Here is a 26,192-nt window from a genome sequence, read left to right as displayed (position 1 = left end):
TGACTTGGGGCTGAGCACATGGCTACCCAGAACAAGGTTTCCATGCTCCTTGAAATTGGGTGACCTAGGTTCTGGTCAGTACCATATGGGAGAAAGAAATCTCATTAAAAGAAAGCTAACCTGGGAATTCCATAGCAGTCCAGTTGCTAGGACTCAGCACTTTCACTGCTAGGCCCAGGTTTGACCCTTGCTGAGGGAACTAAAATCCTAAGTAGCAGGGCCAAAAAAAAAAAGAGAAAGAAAGAAAGGAAGAAAGGAAAGAAGCTAACCCTTGGCCCTTTTTACTTACTGCTATCTGCTTTCTATTAGCTGGAATGCAGATGCAATGGCTGGTGCTCAGGCAGCCATTCTGGAGCATAAGCCTTACGCCAAGGATGACAAAGCAGTAATACAGATACTTAATGCACCTTGAAATCATCTCGATTGTTATCAACTACCTATCTTCAGACTCCTTTTATACGAGTGAGGAATAGGCATTATAGTTTAAGCTGTTGCTATTTTAAGGGTTTCAACTTCTTACAGATAAACCTTATCTACTTACACATACATAATAATGTGTATAGTTCATTTGAAAACATTTTGTTTCAAGCTGATAATAAAAATTCAAATATACATCCCTGTGCATAGTTTGGTTTCACTTAACTATATGCTTGTTTTTTGGATATACACATCTGTTCAATTTCTGATATGGATGGCCATTTCTTTATAACACTTAATACTTTTAAAACCTCAGGTTTTGTTTCTACAGAAATATTGCCTGCATATGTGGCAACCTTTGCCAACCATCACTCTCAGGTGTCCCTGATTCATTTATTATTTTTCTCCTCCTGGGGCATCAGCTTCCTCCTTCCACTCCCTAAAACTTAGGAAATTAACCTGAGTAAGGTGCAGCTTCTAGGAATGCATTTTCCCACCAGGGTTTAGCTCACTCCTTCCTTTCTACTCCAGGCTCATTTTTTTTTATTCTTTTCAGAGTTTTGGAAAAATTTGAGTGCTTTCCTTTCTTTTATGTTACCTGGTTTTACCATTTCAGAAGGGAAGAATTTCCTCAGGCTCTTTTCCCCCAGCTTTTAAACTTCAAAATATTAGTTTTTTTTTTTTTTTTTTTTTTTTTTTTTTTCTTCTTCCAATTTTATTTTATTTTTAAACTTTACATAATTGTATTAGTTTTGCCAAATATCAAAATGAATCCAGTTTTAAAGGATTAAACTCTGAAAATTTCACCATGATGGAGAATTCCCTAAAGTTCCCCAGTTTGAAATAGAAAAGTCAGATACAATCATAATCACAGTACATGTTCAAGTAGCCTCAAAGTATTAGTTCATCTAATATTTAAAAGCAGAGACATCACTTTGCTGACAAAGGTCCATATAGTGAGAGCTACGGTTTTCCCAGTATTCATCTATGGGTGTGAGAGCTGGACCATAAAGAAGGCTAAGCACCAAAGAATTAATGCTTGGAATTGTGTTGCTGGAGAAGACTCTTGAGAGTCCCCTGGACAGCAAGGAAATCAAACCAGTCAATACTAAAGGAAATCAACCCTGAATACTCATTGGAAGGATTGATGCTGATGCTGAAGATCCAATACTTCAGCCACCTAATGTGAACAGCCAACTCACTGGAAAAGACCCTGATGCTGGGAAAGACTGAGGGCAAGAGGAGAAGGGGACAACAGAGAGTGATGAATAGAAGGCATCACCGACTCAAAGGACATGAGTTGGAGCAAACTCTGGAAGATGATGTAGGACAGGGATGCCTGGTGTGCTGCAGTCCCTGGGGTCACCAAGATTCAGACATGTCTTAGTGACTGAAAAACAACAATATTAAAAACCTCACTTGAGCCCATTGAGTATCTAACGTCCATTGCCCCATCATTCTAGACAGTTTAACTTTAAAAGGGAAAGGAAGGCATTAAGGCAGATGGAATGCATTCCACTCTGTGCAGGAGGAAGAAGACTGAACAGGAGAAAGGCCAAGGCAAGCCTTAGGGCTCTCATGGAATTAGGCAAGCTTTATGAAAAATGTGGAGAGCAAACAGCAACGTCAGTTGAAAAATCATCACTCAAAAAAAAAAAAAAAGAAAAGAAAAGAAAAATCATCACTCAGATGCCAGAAAGGACAGAAGCTATTTCCAGGCTTTGGGACTTTGGTTCTCCTCCCCTCCCCTTTGCCCTCTGTGCCAGGCACTGGCTGATTAGAGATGCCTTTCTCCAGCCGTGTGCCGGGCGTGTCTGCGTCCTTCCTGGAGCTCTGCCAGCAGCTGAGCCAGGGGCTGTGTTGTCTCCCCAGGAACATCCCACTTGGGCTCTTCAGCCCTGCACCTCTAATCCAGGTGGACAGGTGTTTTCCCAGGCAGATTTTCAGGGATTACAAGCTTTCTTAGATGCAAGAGAGTATTGGACAGATGCGTCCACTGTGTATTCAGAATTTGGGTACAAAGTTTTGAAAGGGGGGGGTCTGTGAAGCCAAACCAGAACCTGGATCCTGATGGGTCCAGCTACAGTTGGACTGACATATGCCCGTTCCTGCTCACCATCTCAAACCTGAGTTGCGATCAGCCTTGATTTCCCCATCTGGTCATGCGTCTTGTGCTTCCTGAGTGTCCTAATGATAGGGACCAGCTCTTTACAGAGGTGTGTGCCTCTTTTCATAAATGTCTATTTATGTGTCATCAAAGACATGCAATCAGCTCCAGGAACTGCTGGCCCAAGGGTTTAAACTCCATGCACTCTGTCTCCTGACCCCACAGCCTCAGTCTCCCTTCCTTTCTTCCTTCCTTTCTTCCTTCTGTAGGTTTTAGGCAAAACTATATCCCTTTCATTTGCTTTTTTAAAGTGACACTATCTTGAGAGCCCACGGCCAGGGACTTGCTGATTTGTTGGAAAGAGTGGTTTTAAAGGCATGCTATTTTAAGCTTTGGGCTTTCTTATCCTCCCTACCAGGAAGATGGATTCACATATTTGTAAAAAGAGAACAAAATTCAACACCCAAGGAAGGATAAAGTGATGTGGTTTCTGGGTGAAGTAACTCAACAACATAGAGTATGTCAGATTCTCAAGGACTAGCTCTCAGTAGAGTCTGGGTTTTAATTTTAAGCATTATTTAGTAGTGATGTTCTGACAAGTAATCCCAAGAAGAAATAGAATAAGAAGTGCTTCCCAAGTAGGTGGAAAAGTACTAAAGCTCCAGGCTCCTCTCCTCCTGGTTGAGGTGAAGAGCATCTGGGATGAATCCAGACGTGGGTTGTGCTTGGTCCCACGAGCCATCGTGAGTGTTTAACCAGGACCTTTATGCCGCACTGCGACAGGAAAGCAAAGCCTTGCACTTTCCACAGACAGACCATCTAGCCCCTCCCCCCATCCAGAAGCACAATATTTTTATTTCAAGAATTCCAAGCTAGGGCTTCCCTGGTGGCTCAGTGAGAAAGAATGTGCCTGCCAATGCAGAAGACATAGGTTCCATTGCTGGTCTGGGAAGATCCCACATGCCCCAGAGTAACGGAGTCCGTGCACCACAGCTATCAGGCCTATGCTCTAGGGCCCGGGAGCTTCGACTACTGAGCCCACATGCCACAGCTACTGAAGCCCGTGAGATCTAGAGCCCGTGCTCCACAACACTGAGAAGCCCTTGCAGCACAGCTAGAGAGTAGCCCCTCTCTCTGCAACTAGAGAAAAGCCTGCAGAGTAGTGAAGATCCAGCACAGCTAAAAATTAATTAATTAATTAAAAAAAGAATTCCAAAAAGGAAATAATTTCCAATGTCAGGCAACATGATCAAAAAGCATTCAATTTTGAAATAAAAGTTTTAACAAAACGTATTTCAGAGGATCAGCACTGACCATCCCTTGAAGCATTCTAATCATCAACAGAGGTTGCAGAAACATTACTCTCTAGATCACACATGCAAGCAGTGATAATATATCCATTTTTGGTGGCAGCAGCTCAAGGGAGCATTAAATAGAGGCTGATGACAAGAAACTGATGAAGGAAACCAATTTAGATAGAATGTTAGCGGGGAAAAAAGGTCTAATGTCAGTCTGTTGGAGAACAGAAGTCCTCCCCAGAGCCATAGCATCTGACCTTTCGTTAAAGTCATTTCAAGCTGAACTGAGGACTGACACAGCAGGGACTTTTATTTTGCCAGCTGCAAATGGCCAGGGAGACCCAGCAGGCTGCTTATAGCCCAGATACCTAATTGGAAAGATTTGTTTTGTTTTGTTCACCTCTGAGATGTGTGAACAGGAAAAGACTGAACATTTTATCTGCAACTTGCTCATAATGTCTTCAGAGATCCTATGCTAGCCGTCCTGACACTAATCTGGCTCGTAATTTCAAAATTTGTTGCTGTTCACTCACTAAGTCACGCCTGACTCTTTGCTACCCGATGAACTACAGCACACCAGGGTCCCTTGTCCTTTATTATCTCCTAAAGTTTGCTCAGATTTATGTCCATTGAGTCATGATGCTATCTAACCATCTCATCCTCTGCCACTTCCTACTCCTTTTACTTCAATCTTTCCCAGCAAGAATTGGAATTTTTATTAAATGATGCCTTGCTGTCATTTAAGATGTCAAGGCCTGGATGGATAAAAAATGCAAGTGAGGGACTTCCCTGTTGGTCTAGTGGTTAAGACGTCCACCACAAGAGGCACAGGTTCGATCCCTGGTTGGGGAAGTAAGATCCCACATGCCATGTAACATGACCAAAAGAAAAAGATATTTAAAAGAAAAATGAAAATGTGAATGAGACATTTTTCCAGAAGTAGCTACAACTCAATATTCAGTTGCCATGGCACCAGAGAGGATACCGGCTGACAACCTCAGGTTCCATCATCCCAAATATGCAGGGCACCAGAAGGGAAAGGGTTACAAAGTTTCAAAAGAAAATCAGAATATTTTCTGACTGCAACAGCACGGTAACAATTTAATTTTAGGGGGTAAGGGGGGTGCTGACAGCAGCCTCTTTATGTGCACAGGTGTGCCCATTTCAACCTTAGGAGGCCACCCACCTGTCACCATGGACTAGTTGTCTACACCTGTCCTCGCCAGGAGGCCGGTCCCCGGCCAGGCAGCCTCACCATCAGCCTGAATGCACACCACAGAAACATCCAGGGAAATAACCCTCTCTTCCTGTTTGGCAGTCAGCAAGTTGGAAGTGCAGTTTGTCCAGATAAAAGGCCAAATTTTTCCGTTTTCATCCATTTTTTGGAAATAGTTACATTATCTGTTATCACAGGTTCACAGCCGGTGAGAATCCGACTCTGATTCTGTCCGTTGTACCTACTTTCCCCTCTACTGCCTCCACCAAGAAATAGCATCATTTTCTCCTTTGAACTCAAAGGCAGCATTCCCTTGATGTGAGCAGAAAGTAAAATCAAGAGAAATCAAGCGTTCTGCAGTGTTCTGGGAGAGAGAGAGGATCAGAGAGTGTCCAGATTAGAGGAAGAGTCTGAAGACACCGTTGTCCCGCAAAGAGGACACTGGAACCGCAAGAGTAAAATGATTCACCACGAGTGAACTGCCAGCAAATGGCCAAACCACAGGAAAGGGACAAGAAACTTTGGGGGTTCATCCTTCCCCCCACCCCTTGACGAAGAAGCTGAGACTCAGAAGGGTTTTCTGGGCAGACCAGACAGGTGAGGAGGCCCAGAGGCCCTGCAGTAAGAGGAATGGCTAAAATGTAAAGAACCTTCAAAGCAATCAACTAAGATGGAAAAGGGCTTCCCTTGTGGCTCAGATGATAAAGAATCTGCCTGCAATGCGGAAGACTCACCTTCGATCCCTGGGTGGGGAAGATCCCCTGGAGAAGGGAATGGTGTACCCACTCCAGTATTCTTGCCTGAAGAATCCTATGGACAGAGAAGCCTGGCAGGCTACAGTCCATGGGGTTGCAAAGAGTCAGACATGGCAAAGCTCTCCAGAGGAGGCAGTGAGGTGTCAGCACTTCCAAGGGCAGACCCAGTGAAAATTGGATACTAAACATTTCTCTATTGCTTTCAGAATTCCTAGGAAACAATTATCAAGTGTGACTACCTGTGAGGAACATCTAGGGCGCTTTTCGTGGCCAGGAAATGTATTATCATCTACAGTAGGCATCTTCATGAGCTGTTTCTAATGACCCAGCCCATTTTTAAAACTCACCATAAAAACAAGGTCTTTATGGACTGGTGGGAAATGGAATTTTGGTGAGCGCACATCAATTCAAGCTGTCAAAATGTTAATGTTTGCCTTGAAACTCTAAAACCCTGAAGCCTAAGAAAGGTTGGATGCAAGAAGCCTCGTCTCACTGCGATGAACACAATTAGCAATCACTGTGCTGTGGGAAGTGGGTCCTGCGTGTAGGATGCTTGGCTCCGAGCTGATTGTGATCCGGTGAGTCCAAAGGGAGAATGACTTCCCTCGCATCAGCACCAAAGCCATGAAAGCATCTCTCTGACATCTGAGGAGACTCTGCTCTCTAAATGAATGCCAGAGTGCAGTTCAATTTTCAATTATCTTCAGGGTCTGGGATGAGGGGAGAGTAGAGAGAGGAAACGGTGCTTTGGAAATATTGAAGAAGCCAAGCACAAAAATAGCAGCAAGCTTTCATTTCACATAATCACAAATTACTGGAAGGAGTGTTCCCATAAACACTATGACTGAGCCCATCTCGTCCATTGTCTGTCCATTTCCCATCCTTCCCCTGCCCACCCCCTAACTGTCTGGCTCTATGGAATCAATACATATTTCAGCTGATTGTTGGTTGACTCAATTTCAGATCGCAACAGGCAAAAGGAACGTGGCAGCTAGGACAGCACAGCTGTGGCAAAAGAACACCAGAGGATTGACAAGAAGCATCTACTCTTCAGTTCACTTTTTGAGAGAAAGGGGTAGTCTTCAAGAAAAACATAATTTTTCCATGTCTTATTGAATTAAATCTAGTAATCTGCAAGTAATTAGGCTTCTCACTCATAGGTAGCAAATCCTGTGAAGGATAATAGTAAATACTCTGTCACTTTAACGCTGGAAAAAGCCAAGTCTGTAAATGAAAGTGAAAGTGATAATGCTCAGTCGTGTCCAACTCTTTGCGACCCCGTGGACTATATCCCACCAACTTCCTCTGTCCATGGGATTTTCCAGGCAAGAATACTGGAGTGGGTTGTCATTTCCTCCTCCAGGGGATCTTCCCGACCCAGGGATAGAGCCCAAATCTCCTGCCCTGCAGGCAGATTCTTTACCATCTGAGCCACCAGGGAAGCCCAGTCTATAAATAATTGCCCTTTAAATTCAATGATCCCATAGCATGGGTTAATCTTCTTCCCTCTTGAACTTTCAAAGCCTGGCTTATATTAAGGGCCTCAAATTCTCTTCTTTTTGGGGACTATCTTCACTGTGGTCCCCAAAGAACAGTCCCCCTGGTTGTGTGAAGAAGCAGAGAGATGAAGATTTCGATTCCTGGTTTGTACGTCATCAAAGGAAAGAAATGGTCATTTCTCATAGTTTTTAAGCAGCTAATCTCAGAGTCACAAGTCCAAAGTTGAATTCAAAGCTCTGGGGCCCAGGAATCCAAGAGCAGATCTGCTCCTTGACATCTCCCCAAGACAGGGACAGCAAAAGTTAGCATCTTTACTCTGTATCACTGGCTGGGAGAGCACAGGACAGTACATCCCAGATCAAGAGCCCTGGCCCCAGGCCAGATGGCAGCTTGTCCACACCTCCCAGGGGGACACCTGGAGTCCTGGCGGCCCTCCATCTCCCAACTTTCTGGGCCAAGGTGGCTGGGTGAGTTATCCAGAGACACAGTGGACTCCATACATAGAAAGCAGCATTTCTAGAAACCCGTGTGGCTTTCAGGACCAGCTCATTGAAGGGCGCCTGCCCTGCCCTGTCCATGTTTGGACCCTGGTGGCTCCAAATCCTAGGAGGCAGAAGCTGCCACCCTCTCTCCTTTCTGTTCCAACAGTCTAGACTTCTGGGGGCAACCGACCTGCTTTGCCTCCACCCCCGTTTCCGGCTGGCCTGCATCCACCAGGGTTTCCCTTCAGATGGGGTTGAGATGCTCACAGCCAGTGTCCACGCTCACTGCCGCCCTGGCCACATCCCCAGTTAAGTATCCGCATCTCTGGCCACCTCCTGAATGACACCCAAGTTGGGCTGGGAGCCTAAAACTGACTTCACGAACACGCATTAACCTTTACAGGGAGAGCCTAATTGCTCCAAGAATGTCAAATATGTCGTCCTTCCCGAAAGGGGCTTCCCTTGTGACTCGGCTGGCAATCAATCTGCCTGAGATATAGGAGACTTGGGTTCAATCCCTGGGTCGAAAAGATCCCGTGGAGAAGGGAAAGGCTACCCACTCCATTGTCCATGGGGTCACAAAGAGTCAGACTGAGCGACTTTCACTTTTCCCAAAAGGTCTGACAGTTTTCCTTTTTTAAAAAATATGAAACCAACCAATGACACAGCAGTTAAAATAAAAGGATGATACACTGCTTTTCTTTACTTTTTTTTTTCTTCTGAAACCAATGCAGTATCAGGGTTCAAAAATCACACCTTTACCATCTTTGTAAAGCTGCCATCACTTACAGTCTAACAGTTGACATTTTTAATTAGGGAGGCTGAGAGGAACACTCAGGACCTGGCCAAGAGCCCAGGGGAGACATGCAGGGGTAAAAAGCAAGACAGTCCTCCCCTCTCGCCCCTCCTGACTCACCACCACCCTTTCCCTCAACATCGTGCTGTGGCTTTAGTGGATTCAGCCCATAGGTGGTACCAGAGGTGATCAGAAGACAGAAGAAACAAGATCTGGGTATTTATTTGCCTCTTTCTCTGCTCAGGTAAAACACAGACTGTTCAGTTCAATTTGAATTTCAGATAAACAACAAGAAAAAGTTTAGTATAACTATGCCCCCAGATATTTCATGGAATATACTTACACTTTTTTTTTTTTTTGGCTTATCTGACATTGAAATTTAACTGGGCATTCTGAATTTTTGTCTGTTGAAATGTGGCAACCATAAAAGTCTGTAAAACAGCCTGAGGCTGGGGCTTCTCTGGTGGTCCAGTGGCTAAGACTTCGTGCTCCCAGTGCAGGGGGCCCAGGTTTGATCCCTGGTTGGGGAACTTGATCCCACATGCTGCAACTAAAGATCCCACATGTCAAAACTAAGAGCTGGTACAGCCAAATAAATAAATAAATAGCCTGAAGCATAGCTGTGCCCTTCAACAGAAGACCACAGACCTTGTCAGGCTGCTCCCCACAGAGCACCCTCTCCAGTTTCTGGTGCTTCCCTGAGGGTTCTGCTATTCCCAGTGTGAGATGCTGCATTGTTCTTTGTGGGTTTCCCTAAACTACATGAACGTGGAAGTCGCTCAGTCAGGTCCAACTCTCTTGGACCCCATGGACTACACAGCCCATGGAATTCTCCAGGCCAGAATACTGGAGTGGGTAACCTTTCCCTTTTCCAGGGGATCTTCCCACCCCAGGGGTCAAACCCAGGTCTCCCACATTGCAGGTGCATTATTTACCAGCTGAGCCACAAGGGAAGCCCAGGAATACTGGAGTGAGTAGCCTATCCCTTCTCCAGTGGATCTTCCTGACCCAGGAATCAAACTGGGGTCTCTGGCATTTGCAGTCACCTTTGCAAACGGTCTTTTGGAGTTGACCTTCTTCAAATTACTCCTGTAGAAGTTGTCCTCTGGTTCCCCTCAGAATCATGACTAATACATTCATCACTAAGGACATCCCGCTTCACTTTCCCAGCATCGCTTTTTTAAAGTTCCCCATCCCCAGCTCTGAGTACCAGATGTAGCATATAGTGAGTGTGTGCATGATAAGTTGCTTCAGTCATGTCCGACTCTTTGCAACTCCAAGGACTATAGCCTGCCAGGCTTCTCTGTCCATGGGATTTTCCCAGACAAGAATACTGGAGTGGGTTGCCATGCCCTCCTCCAGGGGATCCTCCCATCCCAGGTGTAGCACATACTAGGTGCTCAGCAAATATTTCCTGAATGAATGGATGAACGAATGAGCACAACCAGGCTAGGGTCCAGAGTGCTTTGCAGCATCCCACTTCTGTAGTTAAGGACCCAAAAGTCTGCATCCTGATGTGATCCTACTCTAGCCAGCAAAGAATAGAAAGTGATCCAGGATGTTCTTCAAGAATGGTGGACTGGGAGAAGGAGACGGAACCGAGGGGTTAGCAAAGAGGAGCAAGATAACCTGTGTCCCAGATAACTATTCCTGCAGAACCGATCACCCTGAATTAGCAGCTTCAGCCCAAGAACTGAGTGTTCTCTACCCCCAGTGCTGTAGGTTAGCAGGCTTGGCTGAGCTTCTTGTCTCTCGGATGGAGCCTCCCACAAGACTGCAGCCGGATGGTCCCAGGGCTGAGGTCACCCAAGAACCTTCACCCACATTCTTGCCATCTGGGAGGGGAGAGCCGGCAGAGTCTGACTGGGTGGGCACCTATCCAGGCTGCTGCCCATGGACTAGCTGGACTTCCTTACAGCATGGCAGTTTAAGGTAGTGGCTCTTCTTTTTTAATTTATTTTTTAAATTTTTATTGGAGCATAGTTCTTTTATAACATTGTATTAGTTTCTTGTTGCTGTTGGTCAGTGACTCAGTCATGTCTGACACTTTGTGACCCCATGGACTGCAGCACGCCAGGCTTCCCTGTCCATCAGCAACTCCTGGAACTGGCTCAAACTCATATCCATTGAGTCAGTGATGCCATCCAACCATCTCATTCTCTGCTGCCCCCTTCTCCGCCTACCCTCAATCTTTCCCAGCATCAGGGTCTTTTCCAATGACTCAGTTCTTCTCATCAGGTGGCCAAAGTATTGGAGCTTCAGCTTCAGTATCAGTCCTCCAATGAATATTCAGGTTTGATTTCCTTTAGAATGGACTGGTTTGATTTCCTTGCAGTCCAAGGGACTCTCAAGAGTCTTCTCCAGTACCACAGTTCAAAAGCATCCATTCTTTGGCTCTCAACCTTCCTTACGGTTCAACTCTCACATCAGTACATGACTACTGGAAAAACCATAGCTTCGACTATACAGACCTTTGTTGGCAAAGTGATGTTTCTGCCGTTCAGACAAACGAGTCAGCTATACATGTACATTCATCCCTTCTTTTTTGGATTTCCTTCCTATCTACTGGAACCTCTTAAGTGGTAACTGGCTTCTCCCACAGCAAACATTCCCAGAGGGAAAAAGCAGAGGCTTCCAGTTTCCTAAGGTCCAAACCAGGAAACTCATAGGCCCCCTTCTGCTGCATGCTGTTGGCCTGAGGAGCCTCAGCTGCCCTGAAGCAAGAGGAGGGACTTAGAACTCTCCCTCCACAGGCCAGAGAGTCTGCAGCAATCTTTCATCCTCTTCAAGTCTGACCCCAAACCAGGAATCACACAAAGTCATAACCAACACACAAAGTGATCCAGGAATATGTGTCAAGGCCATTAACAAGTAAAGAAAACTTTAAAGAGAGGGAGGTTTTACCCCTTGACTTGGAAAAGTTCTTAGATGTAAATTTTCATACTTAAAAAGTTCATAATGATCTATATTCTTGCTTAAACCAGGGTAGCAGTTTAGAATGTGCTGGGGGTGGGGATGGGAGTGGAAATGTATAGATATTGTGAAATGAATAATACATAATGAATTGACTTTCTTGGGAGGTTGTGCACTGCATGGCACATGGGATCTTAGTTCCCTGACTCATGAGCCCTGCAGTGGAAGTGCAGAATCTTAACCACTGGACTGTCAGGGAACTTAATATTGAATTGTTTTTAAATAGGAGTTTGTATGTGGTACCATTCAGACCAGCTTCATGGCAGGCAAAATGTGCAGGGACCCTAGGGAAGTGACCAGTCTTGACTGAATGATCTGCTTAATAATTTTTAACAAGGAGTCCAGGTTTTCTTTCTTTCTTTTTTGGCTGTGCTGGGTCTTCGTTGCTACACGTGGGCTTTCTCTAGTTGCGATGCAACTAGAGAGGCCTTATTGTGAGAGCTTCTCTTGTTGCAGAGCACAGGCTCTAGGCACACAAACTTCAGTAGTTCTGGCTCCAGGGCTCTAGAGCACAGGCTTAGTAGGTGAGGCTCATGGGCTTAGTTGCTTTGAAGCATATGGAACCTTCCTGAACCAGGGACCAAACCCATGCCCCTGCATTGGCAGTCGAATTCCTATCCACTGCAACACCAGGCAAATCCAAGGAGCCCAGTTCCTCAATTTTTCCCTGGACCCTGCAACTGATACAGCTGGCCCTGTCCTTGGTCCTTGGTAGAGAGCAAGTGAGGTCAGGAGGCAGCAACTGAAGAAGAGCGAAGGCTGAGCTTGTAGGGCCTTGTCTTCCAGAGCCTGGGCTGAGTGACATCATGCCAACCTTGAGACAAACTCAGCTGTATGGTGACCCACCACCTTTGCTCCCCTGTCTGTCTCTGAAGTAGAAGGTACCTGCCCTCAATGAGGCAAAACCACACTGATGCAGCCTGTTTGCTAGATGAGGTTTTAGCCCAGGGCCAACAAAATCCACTATCACATTCTGAAGTCACTCTTAAAAACAGGATTCCAGATAAAGAAGATGTGAGACACACACACACACACAGAGGAATACTACTCAGCCATATAAAGGAGTGAAATTTTGCCATTTGCACCAACATGGATGGACTGGGAGGGCTTCCCAGGTGATGCGGTGGTAAAGGGTCTACCCACCAATGCAGGAGACGCAGGAGATGCAGGTTCAAACCCTGGGTAGGGAAGATCCCCCGGAGAAGAAAATGGCAACTCACTCCAGTATTCTTGACTGGAAAATTCCATGGACAAAGGGGTCTCGTGGGCTACAGTCCATGAGGTTGCAAAGAGTCAGACATGACTGAGCATGCACTCGTGCACGTACAGATGGACATGGAAGGCATTATGATAAGTGAAGTTAAGTCAGAAAGAGAAACACAAATACTGTATAACATCTCTTATATGTAGAATCTAAAAAATACAACAAACTAGTATGTGTGGCAAAAAAGAAGCAGACTCACAAATATAGAGAACAGACTAGTGGTTACTGGTGGGGCAAGGGAAGGGGGAGGGGCAACATGGGCTGGGGGATGAGCGGGTACAAACTATTAGGTATAAATAAGCTACAGAATATACTTTACAGCCCAGGGAATACAGGCAATATTTTATAATAACTATAAATGGAGTATAACCTTTAAAATGTGAATTGCTATTTTGTACACCTGTAACTTACATAACATTATACACTAGTTTTACTTCAATTAAAAAAATTTAAAGAGGATTCAGAGCTAATTTGTTCTCAGCTTGTCAGAGTGAATAAAAAGTGGTCACTTCCTGAGTATGAGGGACCCACTTAGGAAAGAATAAAAACTGTACTTGGAGTGAAATAGCACCGTTTCCTGGCTGAATTGTGTAAATTGAGCCAAATCTTGGCAGTTAATTATTATTGATTGGAAATGCTAACTCATTACTGATTAAGAATGTTGGAAGAAACCAATTGTGTGGATTTTACAGAAACTCACAACAACCCTCTGGGGCTCTCCCCAAAGCCACGTTCTAGGATCGTTGATGAGAGCTTTCAGGTGAGACCAGGGAGAGGTCTGCCTGCAGGTCTGGGTGAGTCTGTGGTTGCTCTGAGGATGCCTGCAGACCGTCACAGGCACAGGAGACCTCCTTGTTCTGCACAGCTTGGACAGGAGAGCAGGTCCCACCTAAGAGGAAGTCCAGTGCCTGAAGACGACGCAGCCCACTCTCTTGCCCAAACACACTGACTCCCAAGAAGGAACATGAGCTGTGAGCTTCTCTAACTCCTTTGTAATCACAGATGCACCCCTCTGATAGGAACCCTACAAATTTCAACATCTTATCATGGAGCTCAGGCTGCAGTTGTAGTGGATTCTCTTCTGAAAAGCTGTTTGTTGTGCGAATTAATTTCATACATAAAATTATGAATGTATCACCTGCTGCTTAAAAAAGCAAAACATATTCAAGTACCTGAGAAGTATTAGGTCCATACAAATAATTGATAAGCAGAATAAGAAACATTCTTGTCTCCTGATGAGGGCAAACAATAGACAGATCATCACTCTCCTGGTACAAGCTCATAATTCATAGGCTTCAAAAGATCTTCAGTGGGAATTCTTTCAGCATAATTTATAAATTCATTTTTTTCACTAAAACACATGGGCCTTCTCTGTACAATACAAAAACTCTATCTTCAGTTGGTCTAAAGCTATCTAAAATTTAAACTCAAAAAAAAAAAAAAGAAAGGAAGCAAGGAGAGAAGGAGGAAGGAAATACAGATAAGCCCACAAATTAGAATATTGCTTCAGTGTTTTACTTTTGAAAATTAACAGGCGGTCCCTATAATAGTCTATGGCCACATACATGCCAGAAGCTAGTTAACTAAATTGATGAGATGATACTGCTGTTGAGACCATGGTTTCCAGCTTGGCCAAGATGTAAGTCTATTAACCTCCTTCAGTGCTATGGACTCAGACCACAGCCCAACCTAGTTGCCCATTTACACCCCAGATCCCTGGTCAAGAGAGAACTCAGGACAGCGTGAACATGGGGACAAGCTGGTGTGTTTGGACCGCAAGCTAGATGACCTGCCATCTTTCCTGTGATTTATGCAACCTTGGGGCCTATCTCCTGACTCCCCAAGGAACTTGGGCTGACATAGCCTCCCTAACTCCCCTCCCAAGTCTGCCACTGAATCGGTTGTGCGTGAGAGCATTTTAGGCTATGCAAACACCCACAGACATAGAGAACTTGAACCAGGAGCAGGTAAAAAGTGCCACATCTATTAACAATGCTTCAAGCACGTTTACTCCAAAGACAGTGGATTAGAAGCACCGTGTTTATCCACGGTATTTACTAGCACACTGAAGTTATTATAAGGCTCAAACTGAAGCGGGGGTGTGGAGGATATCAATCAATCAGTCACTCAGTTGAGATTGGCAGTAATAAATTCCCTGTCAGCCCTAATCCCTAAAATAACCTTTGCAAAGAATCAATTCACTTGTTGAACAGTATTACCCATTGACCATGTCTGTGTGGATACCCTGATGGTTTAAAGGCCTGGCCTTCTAAGCAATTCCTATTTCATTCTTTCCCCATCTAGATCAATATCAGAAGCAACCTTGTGTATCCATCCATAGCTTCCTTCTGGAATAGAGAAGCTTCAGAGCATTCCAAGCTATAACACAAAGGGCACGTCCTGTGAATAGTATTTGAGAGCCATGTTAGTACAATATTTCATCCATTCTTGTTTTGAAATTTTTTCTGGTTACTTCAAATATAGAAAAAGAAGGAGGAAAGGGCCAAGTGACCCCTGATAGAGACCAGAGTGATTTGATGTTTCACCCTGAGAGCTCTGTGGCGTTCAGAGCAGCACGCACAATGCATCAGTCCAGGTGAATTCAGGGCTTCCTGCAGGTTTTACTGCTCTAACAGGAAGCAGATTTAGAACTTTCTGTTCTGGGAATCGTTGCACACCTCAGTGATTGATTACTTAGAGACATGTTTTTCCCATAGCCAGATGCAGTTTAACCAGCACGTCTCTGAGACCCGTGGCAGCTCAGCATTCCAAGTTACCATTTTCCCTGTTTCAAAGGGCTTAGAGGCTCTGCACGCTGAGCTTCCACCTAAATTCATATTGAGATTCATGCAGAATTGACGTATTACATCCTCAGAGTAGAGGAGAACTGCATGGTGCTCTGGCTTCCAGACCCCCACTCACAGCAGCCTACTGAAGCATCCAAAACCCTCCACCCAGCCTCAGGCACCATCACGTCCCGTATTTGAAGCAGAACCAAGTCACATCTCTGCCATAGACAGTAACAAGGCATGATCCCTCCGTAGCCTTTCTGGAAATTTCATTTTCTCCTCTTGCCTTCCAGCCCAACCTCCCCAGACCAAAGAATCAGACCAGCCCTGCAGCATCTCCTGCCAGAACTGACCTTCTCTCTTAAGCATGGTAGTGAGCATGCAGTCAGCTCCTTTTTGTACCCAGTTCCAAAGCTGTCTCTCCCTACTCCAGGCTGATCACCCATCCTGTGTACAAGACCTTGCCCCACACACTTCCACAAACCAAGGAAAGAGAGGAAATGTAGCCCAGGCAAAATCTGCCCATGTCGATTTGTGGTCCTGGAAAGGTCAACAAGATACCAAAAGAAAAAATGGGGTATCTGCTGGGTGCCCTGGAGCCAAGGGGGTGGGTGGGGGCAGCATGGAAGGTGTTTTGGGGATAAATATTTGAATTTTATTTCTTATTCGAAAAATCAGGCTCAAATTAATGCTGCTGTATCTGTCTCTATGTCTATGAATGCAGGGCCTTCTCAATCAGTTTCTCCACATACTTGATAGCAGAAAAATAAAATTGCAGTGTGTGTGTCTCTGTTCCCTCAAAATCAAAGGCAAGATAAACTTAAATGTGATTTTTAACTTTATTCAAAACAAGGAGAGGAACGTACCCATCTTTGACCTTATTCGTTGTTAGTAACTATAATCTCATCAAAGCAAACTAAATCTTGGATGCTCCTAGTACAATCCCACACCTACTAGAAACTTCTCAAGCCATGACCTCTTTTCCAAAGAAGAAGCACCTATCCAAGTACGGTGCTGTATTTTTGCTCAGATACTCAAGAATCCACCTGCCGATGCAGGAAACTGAGTTCAATCCCAGGTTCAGGAAGATCCCCTGGAGAAGGAAATAGCAACCCACTCCAGTATTCTTGCCTGGAGAATCCCATGGACAGAGGAGCCTGGTGGGCTATAGTCCGTGGTCTCACAAAGAGTCGGACATGACTGTGCACACACACAACACAACTCACATCTCAAAGAGATGACAACTGGGGTAAGCCCCACAGGTATTTCAGAAAAATATCTTCCTTCTGGGTATTTACCTACAGCCAGGACTGGGGGATTCTCTTATCAAACTCAGGTATGTCCCCATGCCTTTCACCTCCAAATGCAGACTTTTGGAAACAAATATATCACAGCTCACTAAGTCAAGAGAAATCCATTCCAGTTTTAGAAATTCAATCTAGCTTGGGTAAGCCTCCAAGCGCTAAAAGTAAGCTCCATCAGAAGTTTATTACTCATAAATCTTTCCTTCAGATTGGAAGTCACCCAGCAGCCACTCTCATTCCAGTATTTTCCCACTTTTTTTCATCAATAAAGAAAGTTAACTCTTACAGTCTCCCTGAACAATGAACATCAAGATATAAATCAAGAGACACAGCCAAATTATTGTCTTACAAAATGAAACCTTTTGGTTGTGTCCAACCCTGAATATGCATTGGAAGGACGGATGTTGATCCTGAAGCCGAAGCTCTAATACCTTGGCCACCTGATGCAAACACTCAACTCACTGGAAAAGACCCTGACGCTGGGAAAGATTGAATGTAAAAGGAGAAGAGGGTGGCAGAGGATGAGATGGTTGAATGGCATCACCAACTCAATGAACATGATTTTGAGCAAACTCTGGGAGGTAGCAGAGGACAGGGAAGCCTGGTGTACCGCAGTTCATGGGGTCACAAAGAATCAGACACAACTGAGTGACTGAACAACAACAACAAACCGGTGACTAGTGGGGAATAATCTGATTCAGATGATTGTGTCATGTTTGAATTGAATGTAGCAGGTGAATTGTAACCAGAGCTCTGAAGCGGTGTTTCACTGAAGTGGAGAATTATATGGGCTTCCCTGGTGGCTCAGACAGTAAAGAATCTGCCTGCAATGCAGGAGACCCACGTTCAACCCCTGGGTCAGGAAGATCCCCTGGAGAAAGAAATGGCTACCCACTCCAGTATTTTTGCCTGGAAAATCCCATGGCCAATGGAGACAGGCAGGCTATAATCCATGGGGGTCACGAAGTGTCGGACATGTGTGTTAGTGAGCAACTAACACACGCACATAGAGAAGTCCTATGTGCAAACAAATGAAGTTCTCAGCCAAAACTACTCAATCACAAAGGCACTTTGTTCAGATAAAGAATAAAAATCTCTGAATTATCAAGATACTAATGAATTAATTTTTTTAATTAAAAAATAATACAACTCTAGTATTTCTGGGGGAAAAAAATGTCTTCACACTGCAGGTAAGATGAGGACCATCTGGGTTGTGTATCCAGAGGTTGGTGTACTGGAGAATAAGGACAAGTTCAAGGTTGTTCTGTATAGTATGGGGTCGATATATGTTAAATTTCACATCAATAAATACCACGGCAACAGCAACGACACAAAAATAAATCTTAGAAGAATCCAGATTCCTAGCCAATGACCCTTTTGAGATAATATTTAACAGTATTTCAGCAGAGCTCAAGAATTTAGATCCCACTGGAGTTTAATGTATCTGACTTGTGTCTTCTGTAATCCAGATTAGAATTTCAAGGCACCCTGAATTCACTCCCATAGTCTTCATTATGTCTGTGTTTGTGCTCAGTTGTTCAGTCATGTCCAGTTCTTTGCATCCCATGGACTGTAGCCCACCAGGATCCTCTGCCCATGGAATTTTCCAGGCAAGATTACTGGAGTGGGGTGCCATTTCCTGCTCCCAGAGACCTTTTCATTCCAGGGATCAAACTCACGTCCCTTATGTCTTCCACACTGGCAGGCAGATTCTTTACCATTAGCACCACGTGGGAAGCCCTTAGCCCTGTAGTCTTCATTGGCGGTGGTGGTTTAGTTGCTAAGTCATGTCCAAGTCTTGTGACACCGTGGACTGTGGCCTGCCAGGCTCCTCTGTCCAAGGGATTTCCCAGGCCAGAATCCAGGAGTGAGTTGCCATTTCCTTCTCCAGGGGATCTTCCCAACCTGAGGATCAAACCCATGTCTCCTTCATTGCAGGCAGTCTCCTGTATTGCAGGCAGATTCTTTATCAACTGAGCCACCAGGGAACCTCTTAAAGTCTTCATTGCCTTGTGCTAAATGGAGACCTCAAGTAAATGTATAATATTCAAATGTAGTCAACTAATGACATTTTGGGATGCTCATTTTACAATTAATTGACTACTATTCTGATCTCATAACATTTTGATAGTCTGTGCTTCATATTTCTACTCTCGTGGGTCCCTGTTTCTTCAAAACATGTAGACAGCTTTTTTTGTATTAATAGGAAATATATATTAAGATAAAAGATCTCTTGAGATACCCATGATGACAGAATAAAGTGAACTGAATTTCAATGGGATGTAATATTAGGTTAAAACAGAAATTCCAAGATGATCTTCTCATATTGCATATTTAAGAATAAGGAATTAGGCAGCTTAGATTTTTAGGAAAATATTTAGACCACCTCTAGAAAACTTTATCCCAAATTTAATATTTTAATTAAAAAAAATTTTAATGAAATACCATGTATGTATATCACACATGAGCAGTTATATCTGAAATTAAGATAGAACATGTTAATAACAATTTGAATGTATACAGAGCCATGAGTCTTTAACTATCAAATAATCTTTAACCATCAAATAGTCTTTATCAAATGAATAGCTTCTAATATTTAGAATTATATAAAGAAACACTTTATTTGTAGCATCTTGAATTTTTCCTTTCTGTTTACTTTTAGACTTCCAGAAAAGACATATGCATTTTTCACTAGAGTGAATCAATTTTTATTGGAAATGAATTTCATGCTTTATAATACGAGAAAGCAGTGTCTTCTGTAACAGCTGATAACTCCCTCTGGCGCAAAACACTGAGCACATAGACTTGCTTTGAAGGACCTGTGGATGCCAAGGGAAAGCCAGGCTGCAAAGCTGTTGAGCACAAGGGACCTAGTCCTGCCTTGACCTCCACTCTGCCAGACCCCAGACTTCAGGCTCCTCCCGCATGAGCCATGAGTTACCTAAAGCAGCAGTTCTCAAAGAGCGGACTGGTCACCCTGAGGGGACTTCCTTCCTTAAAGGGAGCCCACAAAATCAAAATTATTTTTATGGTACTAAGGTACTATATTATCTGATACTTTCAAATTATGGTGCTGGAGAAAACTCTTTAGAGTCCCTTGGACAGAAAGGAGATCAGACCAGTCAACCCTAAAGGAAAGCAACCCTGAATATTCATTGGAAGGACTGATGCTGAAGCTCCAATCCTTTGGCCACCTGATATGAACAGCTGACTTACTGGAAAAGACCCTGATGCTGGAAAGATTGAAGGTAAAATAAAAGGGCAGCAGAGGATGAGATGGTTAAATAGCATCACTGCCTCAATGAACATGAATTTGAGCAAACTCCAAGAGATAGTAGAGGACAGGGAAGGCTGGCCTGCTGCAGTCCATGGGGTCACAAAGATTCAGACACGACTGAGGGACTGAACAACAACGACATGTGTGCATGCGAAGTCGCTCTGTTTGTGTCTGACTCTTTGCCACCCTATGGACTGTAACCCGCCAGGCTTTTCTGTCCATAGGATTCTCCAGGCAGGAAACTGGAGAGGGTTGCCTTTTCCTTCTACAGGGGATCTTCCCAACCCAGGGATCGAACCCACATCTTGTGTCTCCAGCCCTGGCAGGCAGGTTCTTTACCACTAGTACCACCAGACAACAACAACAAGGTATTATTTGCTTTGTAAAATCTTATCCTCTCATAAGTACACAGTGGAACTTTCTAGAGGCTACACAACACATATTACAACAGACTGGCAGCCAGACATTACAGCTATGTGCAAAAATACAGAACTCTTCCACTGTCTTGCAAAAGTATTTTTTTCCATCTTGGAAAATATTATTACTTTTTATTTTTAAAATGTTATCTATGTTAACATAGGTTTGCCACTTTGTTTTTAATGAACAAACAAATAAACCCTTTAACAATTTCTCCATTTTAACTTCTAATATATTAGAGAATAATCAGTAGATATAGCCAACAAATCAGAAGTTCTTTGGGGTCTTTGAGAATTTTTAAGAATGGATAGAAGTTGTGAGAGCCAAAAGGTTGAGAACTGCTTCATGAGGGCATCTCTGAGAAGACTTTTGACCCTAAATCCCATGATACCAAGGTTGGCAGGTTCCATGGATGTTAACTCCATTGACAAGATGGACATGAATCTATGAACCCATAAAGTCAAGAAACTCCTGTGTCCGTCCTTCTCTGTTTGAGCAGCTCTCATTTTGCTCCTCTTTGCTCTCTGAACTTCTTGCTAATAAACACACCAACCCGCACCCACACAGAGAAAATGGGAAAAGCCGTAGGCATCAGAAAAGGCTTGTGAAAGAGCGCATTTCTTCCCCCACCCTCCCTAAGTCCCCAGATCTGATCAAGACATTCTTGGGTACCAGTCCCTCTTTTTATTAATACAGTGAACTTTTCACCCCAGGGGTCACCACCACACAGTCCCTCTCCAGGACAAAGACCCAAAACAGGTGAGTGAGTCAGCAGCCACAGATGAGTGACCCACCAAGAAACATTCTAGGACTTTAGACTTGCTCAGGCCCCATTCAGATTCAAAACGGAGGCTCCTAAGTGGTTTTCAGGGCCCTAAGTCTTTACAGCCGGGATCTGAGATTGACATTATCTACAACTGGATGAGCAGCATCAGCTTAAATTCCATCCAACAGGAAGCAAGGAGAAATTTTCCATGAAAGGTGAGTTCATTTTGTAATAAACAAAAAGTTGGAACACCCAGGGTCAGGGAAGATCTCTTGGAGAAGGGAATGGCAACTCACTCCAGTATTCTTACCTGGAGAATCCCATGGATTCCTCCACCAGAGGAGCCTGGTGGGCTATAGTCCATGGGGTCACAAAGAGTCAGACACAACTGAGTGACTGAGCACACACACAGGAACACCCAGAACTCACCCTCACCAGGACCACAACCCCAACCCTGGGTGCTTACTGGGTTTTTATTCTGGTGACCAGTCATCCTCCATTACAACCACTAAAGGTGGGGAGCTGGGCTTCTTTCCAGCTCTGTCGCCTTCAGAGTCCACGCTCTTCCCTTTCCCGGCCACATCCCAGCTCCTCCACTGCCGTTCTGTTTCAACGATAAAATTTAATGATCCTTCCTACAATTTAAGGCTGAGGTGGAGACTGGAATGGAAAATATAAATGCTCTGGTCTCTGCTATTACTTTTATCTTCTGTGAATCCGTGCAGTGACACTGATCCGGGACCTCCCCCAACCAGCACCCTGCTCTATGTACGAGGGAGAGCGAAGCGAGTTTTAAACCTCCTTTCCTGTGAAGTTGAGTGCTTCACAGTTTTCAAATCACTTCTCTCATTTGATCTCATTTTATCCTCACAACAACTCGGGTGATTCTCACCACCCCTAATGAAGAAAGCAGAGAACTATATTTGCATCATAATTATCATGTTGCCCAGAATGGGTGTCCTCCTTTGGGAAAGAAACTGATCTTATCCACTGCATTTAGCTCAGTTTTTTTTTTTTTTTTAAACCAGACCATGGTGCCCACTTTGAATTGCTAAAATCCACTCTACACCAAAGTGCAGGCATAGATAGTGGCCAATTTGGCTGAAAGTTATGATCCACACCTGCTATGTGCCCAAAGCTACAGACAGGAAATAAGTAAGTAGTTAGACTATTCATGGGGTCTTACCATTTTCACCAGATGGCTTGTCTTTTCCATTGGTTGTCCCAGCTCCTTGTCGCTAAAGGCATTAAAAAAAAAAGAAATTGTCATCAGTCACTTTCAGGGTTATTTTTGTCTCTTTCATTGTTTCCAATACTTTTTGCATCATATCAAGTTCTATGTCACTTTAGCTCAAGATGGTTGAGGCATGATGTTTGTGAGACCAAGAAAAGATCAGTCCAAGACAGTATGTTTTGAAATGTCACAGACTGCCTCCCTGGACCAGATCCACTGCTTTATGAATTCAGTTCACTAGTCACAAGGGATAGCAGACAGGAGACTGTTGATGGAACATAGCATCAACAGAAACACGAGGGAAGCAGCAAAGAGTTTGCGCCAACTGCGACAAGATCAGAGCTATCACTTTTGTCATGATTACACTGCCACATTTTTATTCCAATCACTATGTTCAATGTCTCATCTTCAAATATATGGTAATCGATTTTAAAAAGTCCCATGTCAATGACCAGAATCTCTTCTATCGTTAGATTACTCTTCTGTCCATGTTTATGCCTATCTTGTGTATTTTCGATTTACTAGGTTGACCAAAAGGAATGTTTTATGGTTAGTCTTGAATCTTTGGGCAAGATTCTCTGGATATGTGGCCTGGGGAGCTACGTGCAATGTATCGCATATGCAGGCATATAAGCATGTTTCCTCAAAGCTTATCCAGCGACTACTTTTAAATAACGTGCTGTTCAGAATTGTTCTAGTCCATGCAGAGAGAAGTATTTTGTCAGTCCAATTTTCTGATCATCATCGGAAAAGATGCTTTAAGTTGAGAAAAATAAAGTGATTGTAAAGTCTCTAGCTTTCAGGTGCTGAAAAAGAGACCAGGCAGGGAGCTGATTTGTCCAAGTTCACAAAGCTAATTGGTGGTGCAGTCAAGGCTGGAGACTGGACTTCATGCCAAGGTTAGTACCTTGCAGAAATAGTCATCATTATGTAACTCTTTGATGGGATCCTGGAAAGAGAAGCAAGGCACTGACCAAGGAGAAAATTGATATAGGTGACTCCCATCAAGGATCAGAATGAACTTAAAATTTATATTTGAGTCCAAGCCTTCAACCTAAAGCAATACTAAAAAAAATTATTAGTTCCTATTATTGTCCAATGTTGTCATGAGAAATTCCCAGGTCCTTGGCCAACCCTTGATTAATAGAAGCTGGATCATCTGGAAAAATCTTGCTTGCATGTTCTGATTAGTGTAAATAAATATGGTAAATGAATGATAGAGACTGATGTGAACAAATTTAATCATCCCTATGTACACTTACTCCCTGGTGTAGATGATAACTCAAGAGAAAGGAAAAGTCAAGCCTTCCATTTATTACAAATCCCACCACACACATGCCACACACATCACACACACACACACACACACACACACACACACACACACACCCCACGTACACACAGACTCTGTCTCAGTCAATGAGAAGTGCAAATGCCCACCCAGGTCAGAAGAGTACTCTGCTTCATTCCAAGAAGAAAAACCACCTTTCTCTGGCACAAAGTGGAAGGAAAGCCTAGATAAATGTGGGTTCCTTCTTCTTATTTAATTTTAAACATTTTCTCAGAATCCAGACCTGCCCGTGTTCCCATGGAAGAAGGTTGCAGTACTGGCCAAACATCCATTGATCTTCAATACATTTCTTCCATTCATTCCCTGTATCATAGCATCTTTATCTAAAGCACTCAGCTTGTAACACATCGTCATCTTGATTTAAACCAAATTACACATTTCTTAAATACAGTAGATTTGTAAGTGAAAATGCCACTTTATTCTTGCCTGTGTTTACTCAGTTTCATTTTTTTAAAACAGAAAGCTGGTAAATTAGCTGCACAGGATGGAAATCTGATCACCGTTGTGAAGGATCAAAAGTGACACAGCAGCCAGTTAGGGGTTGAACCGCTCCAAGGTTTAAACTCTCCATCCTTCCCCACGTAGTTCATAGAAGACTCAGAAGACATGGCAAATTCCACAGAATAAAAGGACAGGGTTTTAGAGCTGAATAAAGCAAATTCAATGGCATACAAGTGCAAAATAGGTGCACTTCCAGCTCCTTTATCTTTAAATGCCTTAAACACTGAGACCTTTCAAATGTCCTGAATACTTCATTGCATAAAAGATCACCTCTATGAAACCTGAAGAAAACCAAAATGAAACGTGCACTGGGGAAGAAAAGGGGTTCATTTTCTAAGAATTTATAAGATAGGAGTTTTGTGTCAGGTCTTATTCAATGGAGCCAAAATGAAGCTGATAGATGTCATAAGGAGCTTGTGTCTTGCATCAGAAAATGATCCCTACAAAAAAGAACTAGTCATCCAGAACATCTTGTTTCAGAATTCTTTCAGACCTGGCAACATTTTTACGGCAAGGCTGAGAACAGTGAGGGGAGCAGTCAAGAGGGCTCTTGTTCCTGTTCCAGGGATCTCCAGGGTCATCACTTGTGATTGTTTTATCCCTAGGGAAGAAGCTGAAACTCCCCTGAACCAAGTATCTGGAGGGGGCCTGAGTCAAGCTGGGGCTTAGGGTGCCGAGGCCAGACAAGCTCCAAGTGGTCCTGGGCATTATGGGCTCAGGGAATTATGACAGCATCCTTAACCAGGTAGATACCACCATGGTGCTCATCAGCATCACTCTACACACTGTACCCCCAGGCACAGAGGACTTGCTCAAGGTCACACAGCTGGGAAGTGGCAGAGCCTGAGCTCAAACCCAGAGGCTCTGGCTCCTTAGTTGACCTTTGAACCACTGAGCCTGCACATTCCTTAGTATCCTTCTGAGCCCACCCCACCTTCACCCAACACACCAGCAAGTGGGGAGATTGCTACATGGAGGGCAGACAGCAACACAGAGAAAAATAGCTTAAGAGAAAATGCATCACCATCCAACACCCTTCCATCACCAACAGGAAGTGTGGGCTTCCCTGATGGCTCTAGTGGTAAAGAATTCTCCTGCCAATGCGGGATACGCAAAAGACCCAGGTTCAATCCCTGGGTCGGGGGGATCGCCTGGAGGAGGGCATGGCAACACACTCCAGGATTCTCACCTGGAAAATTCCATTGACAGGGGAATTTTCTAGGGGGCTACATATAGTCCAGGGGTCGCAGAGAACAGACACCACTGAGCACACACAAACTGATGGTCTCTGCAGAATTTCTCAGGAAGTGTAAGAGCCCTGTCTAAGGACGCAGCCCAAAATGTTGATATGACAGCATTGGAGCCTCCTTCTTCTGCAGCACAAGCAGGAGGCTTGAGGATGCTGGGAGGTCTGTGGAGCAGCCATGAGAGAAGGGGATGTGAGCCAACAAGGCAGAACCGTGGCCAGGAGAGGTGTTCTCTGGGTCCTCAGTCCTTAAATCCTCGCCCAGCAACTCCCACGGGCCTTGGGAGGTAGGTTTCCTTCCTCAGTGATGTTAACTAATACAAGGATAGCATTTCAGAGTTTGATAAATCCCAATCAAGTAGAGAACAGACTTGAAGACACAGTGGAGGAAGGAGAGGGTGGGACAAATTGACAGAGTAGCACTGAAATATATACATTGCCATGTGCAAAACAGATAGCCAGTGGGAATTTGCTATATGACACAGGGAGCTCAACGCCG

The 26,192-nt window shown here is 44.1% G+C and overlaps 1 protein-coding gene across 1 annotated transcript in view; it reads right to left on the bottom strand.

Moving 5' to 3' along the window:
- PCP4 (Purkinje cell protein 4) overlaps positions 1-26,192 on the bottom strand; it is a 68,650-nt gene that overhangs the window by 12,807 nt on the left and 29,651 nt on the right. The window contains exon 2 of the mRNA XM_061422013.1: positions 22,548-22,599. Within this exon, the coding sequence (XP_061277997.1) occupies positions 22,548-22,599 (52 nt within the window). The remainder of the gene's footprint in view (positions 1-22,547; positions 22,600-26,192) is intronic.

The sequence above is a fragment of the Bos javanicus genome, chromosome 1, assembly GCF_032452875.1.
Source record: "Bos javanicus breed banteng chromosome 1, ARS-OSU_banteng_1.0, whole genome shotgun sequence".
NCBI lineage: Eukaryota > Metazoa > Chordata > Mammalia > Artiodactyla > Bovidae > Bos > Bos javanicus.
Note: the sequence above shows the minus strand (reverse complement) of the source record. Positions and strands in the feature narration are given on the sequence as shown.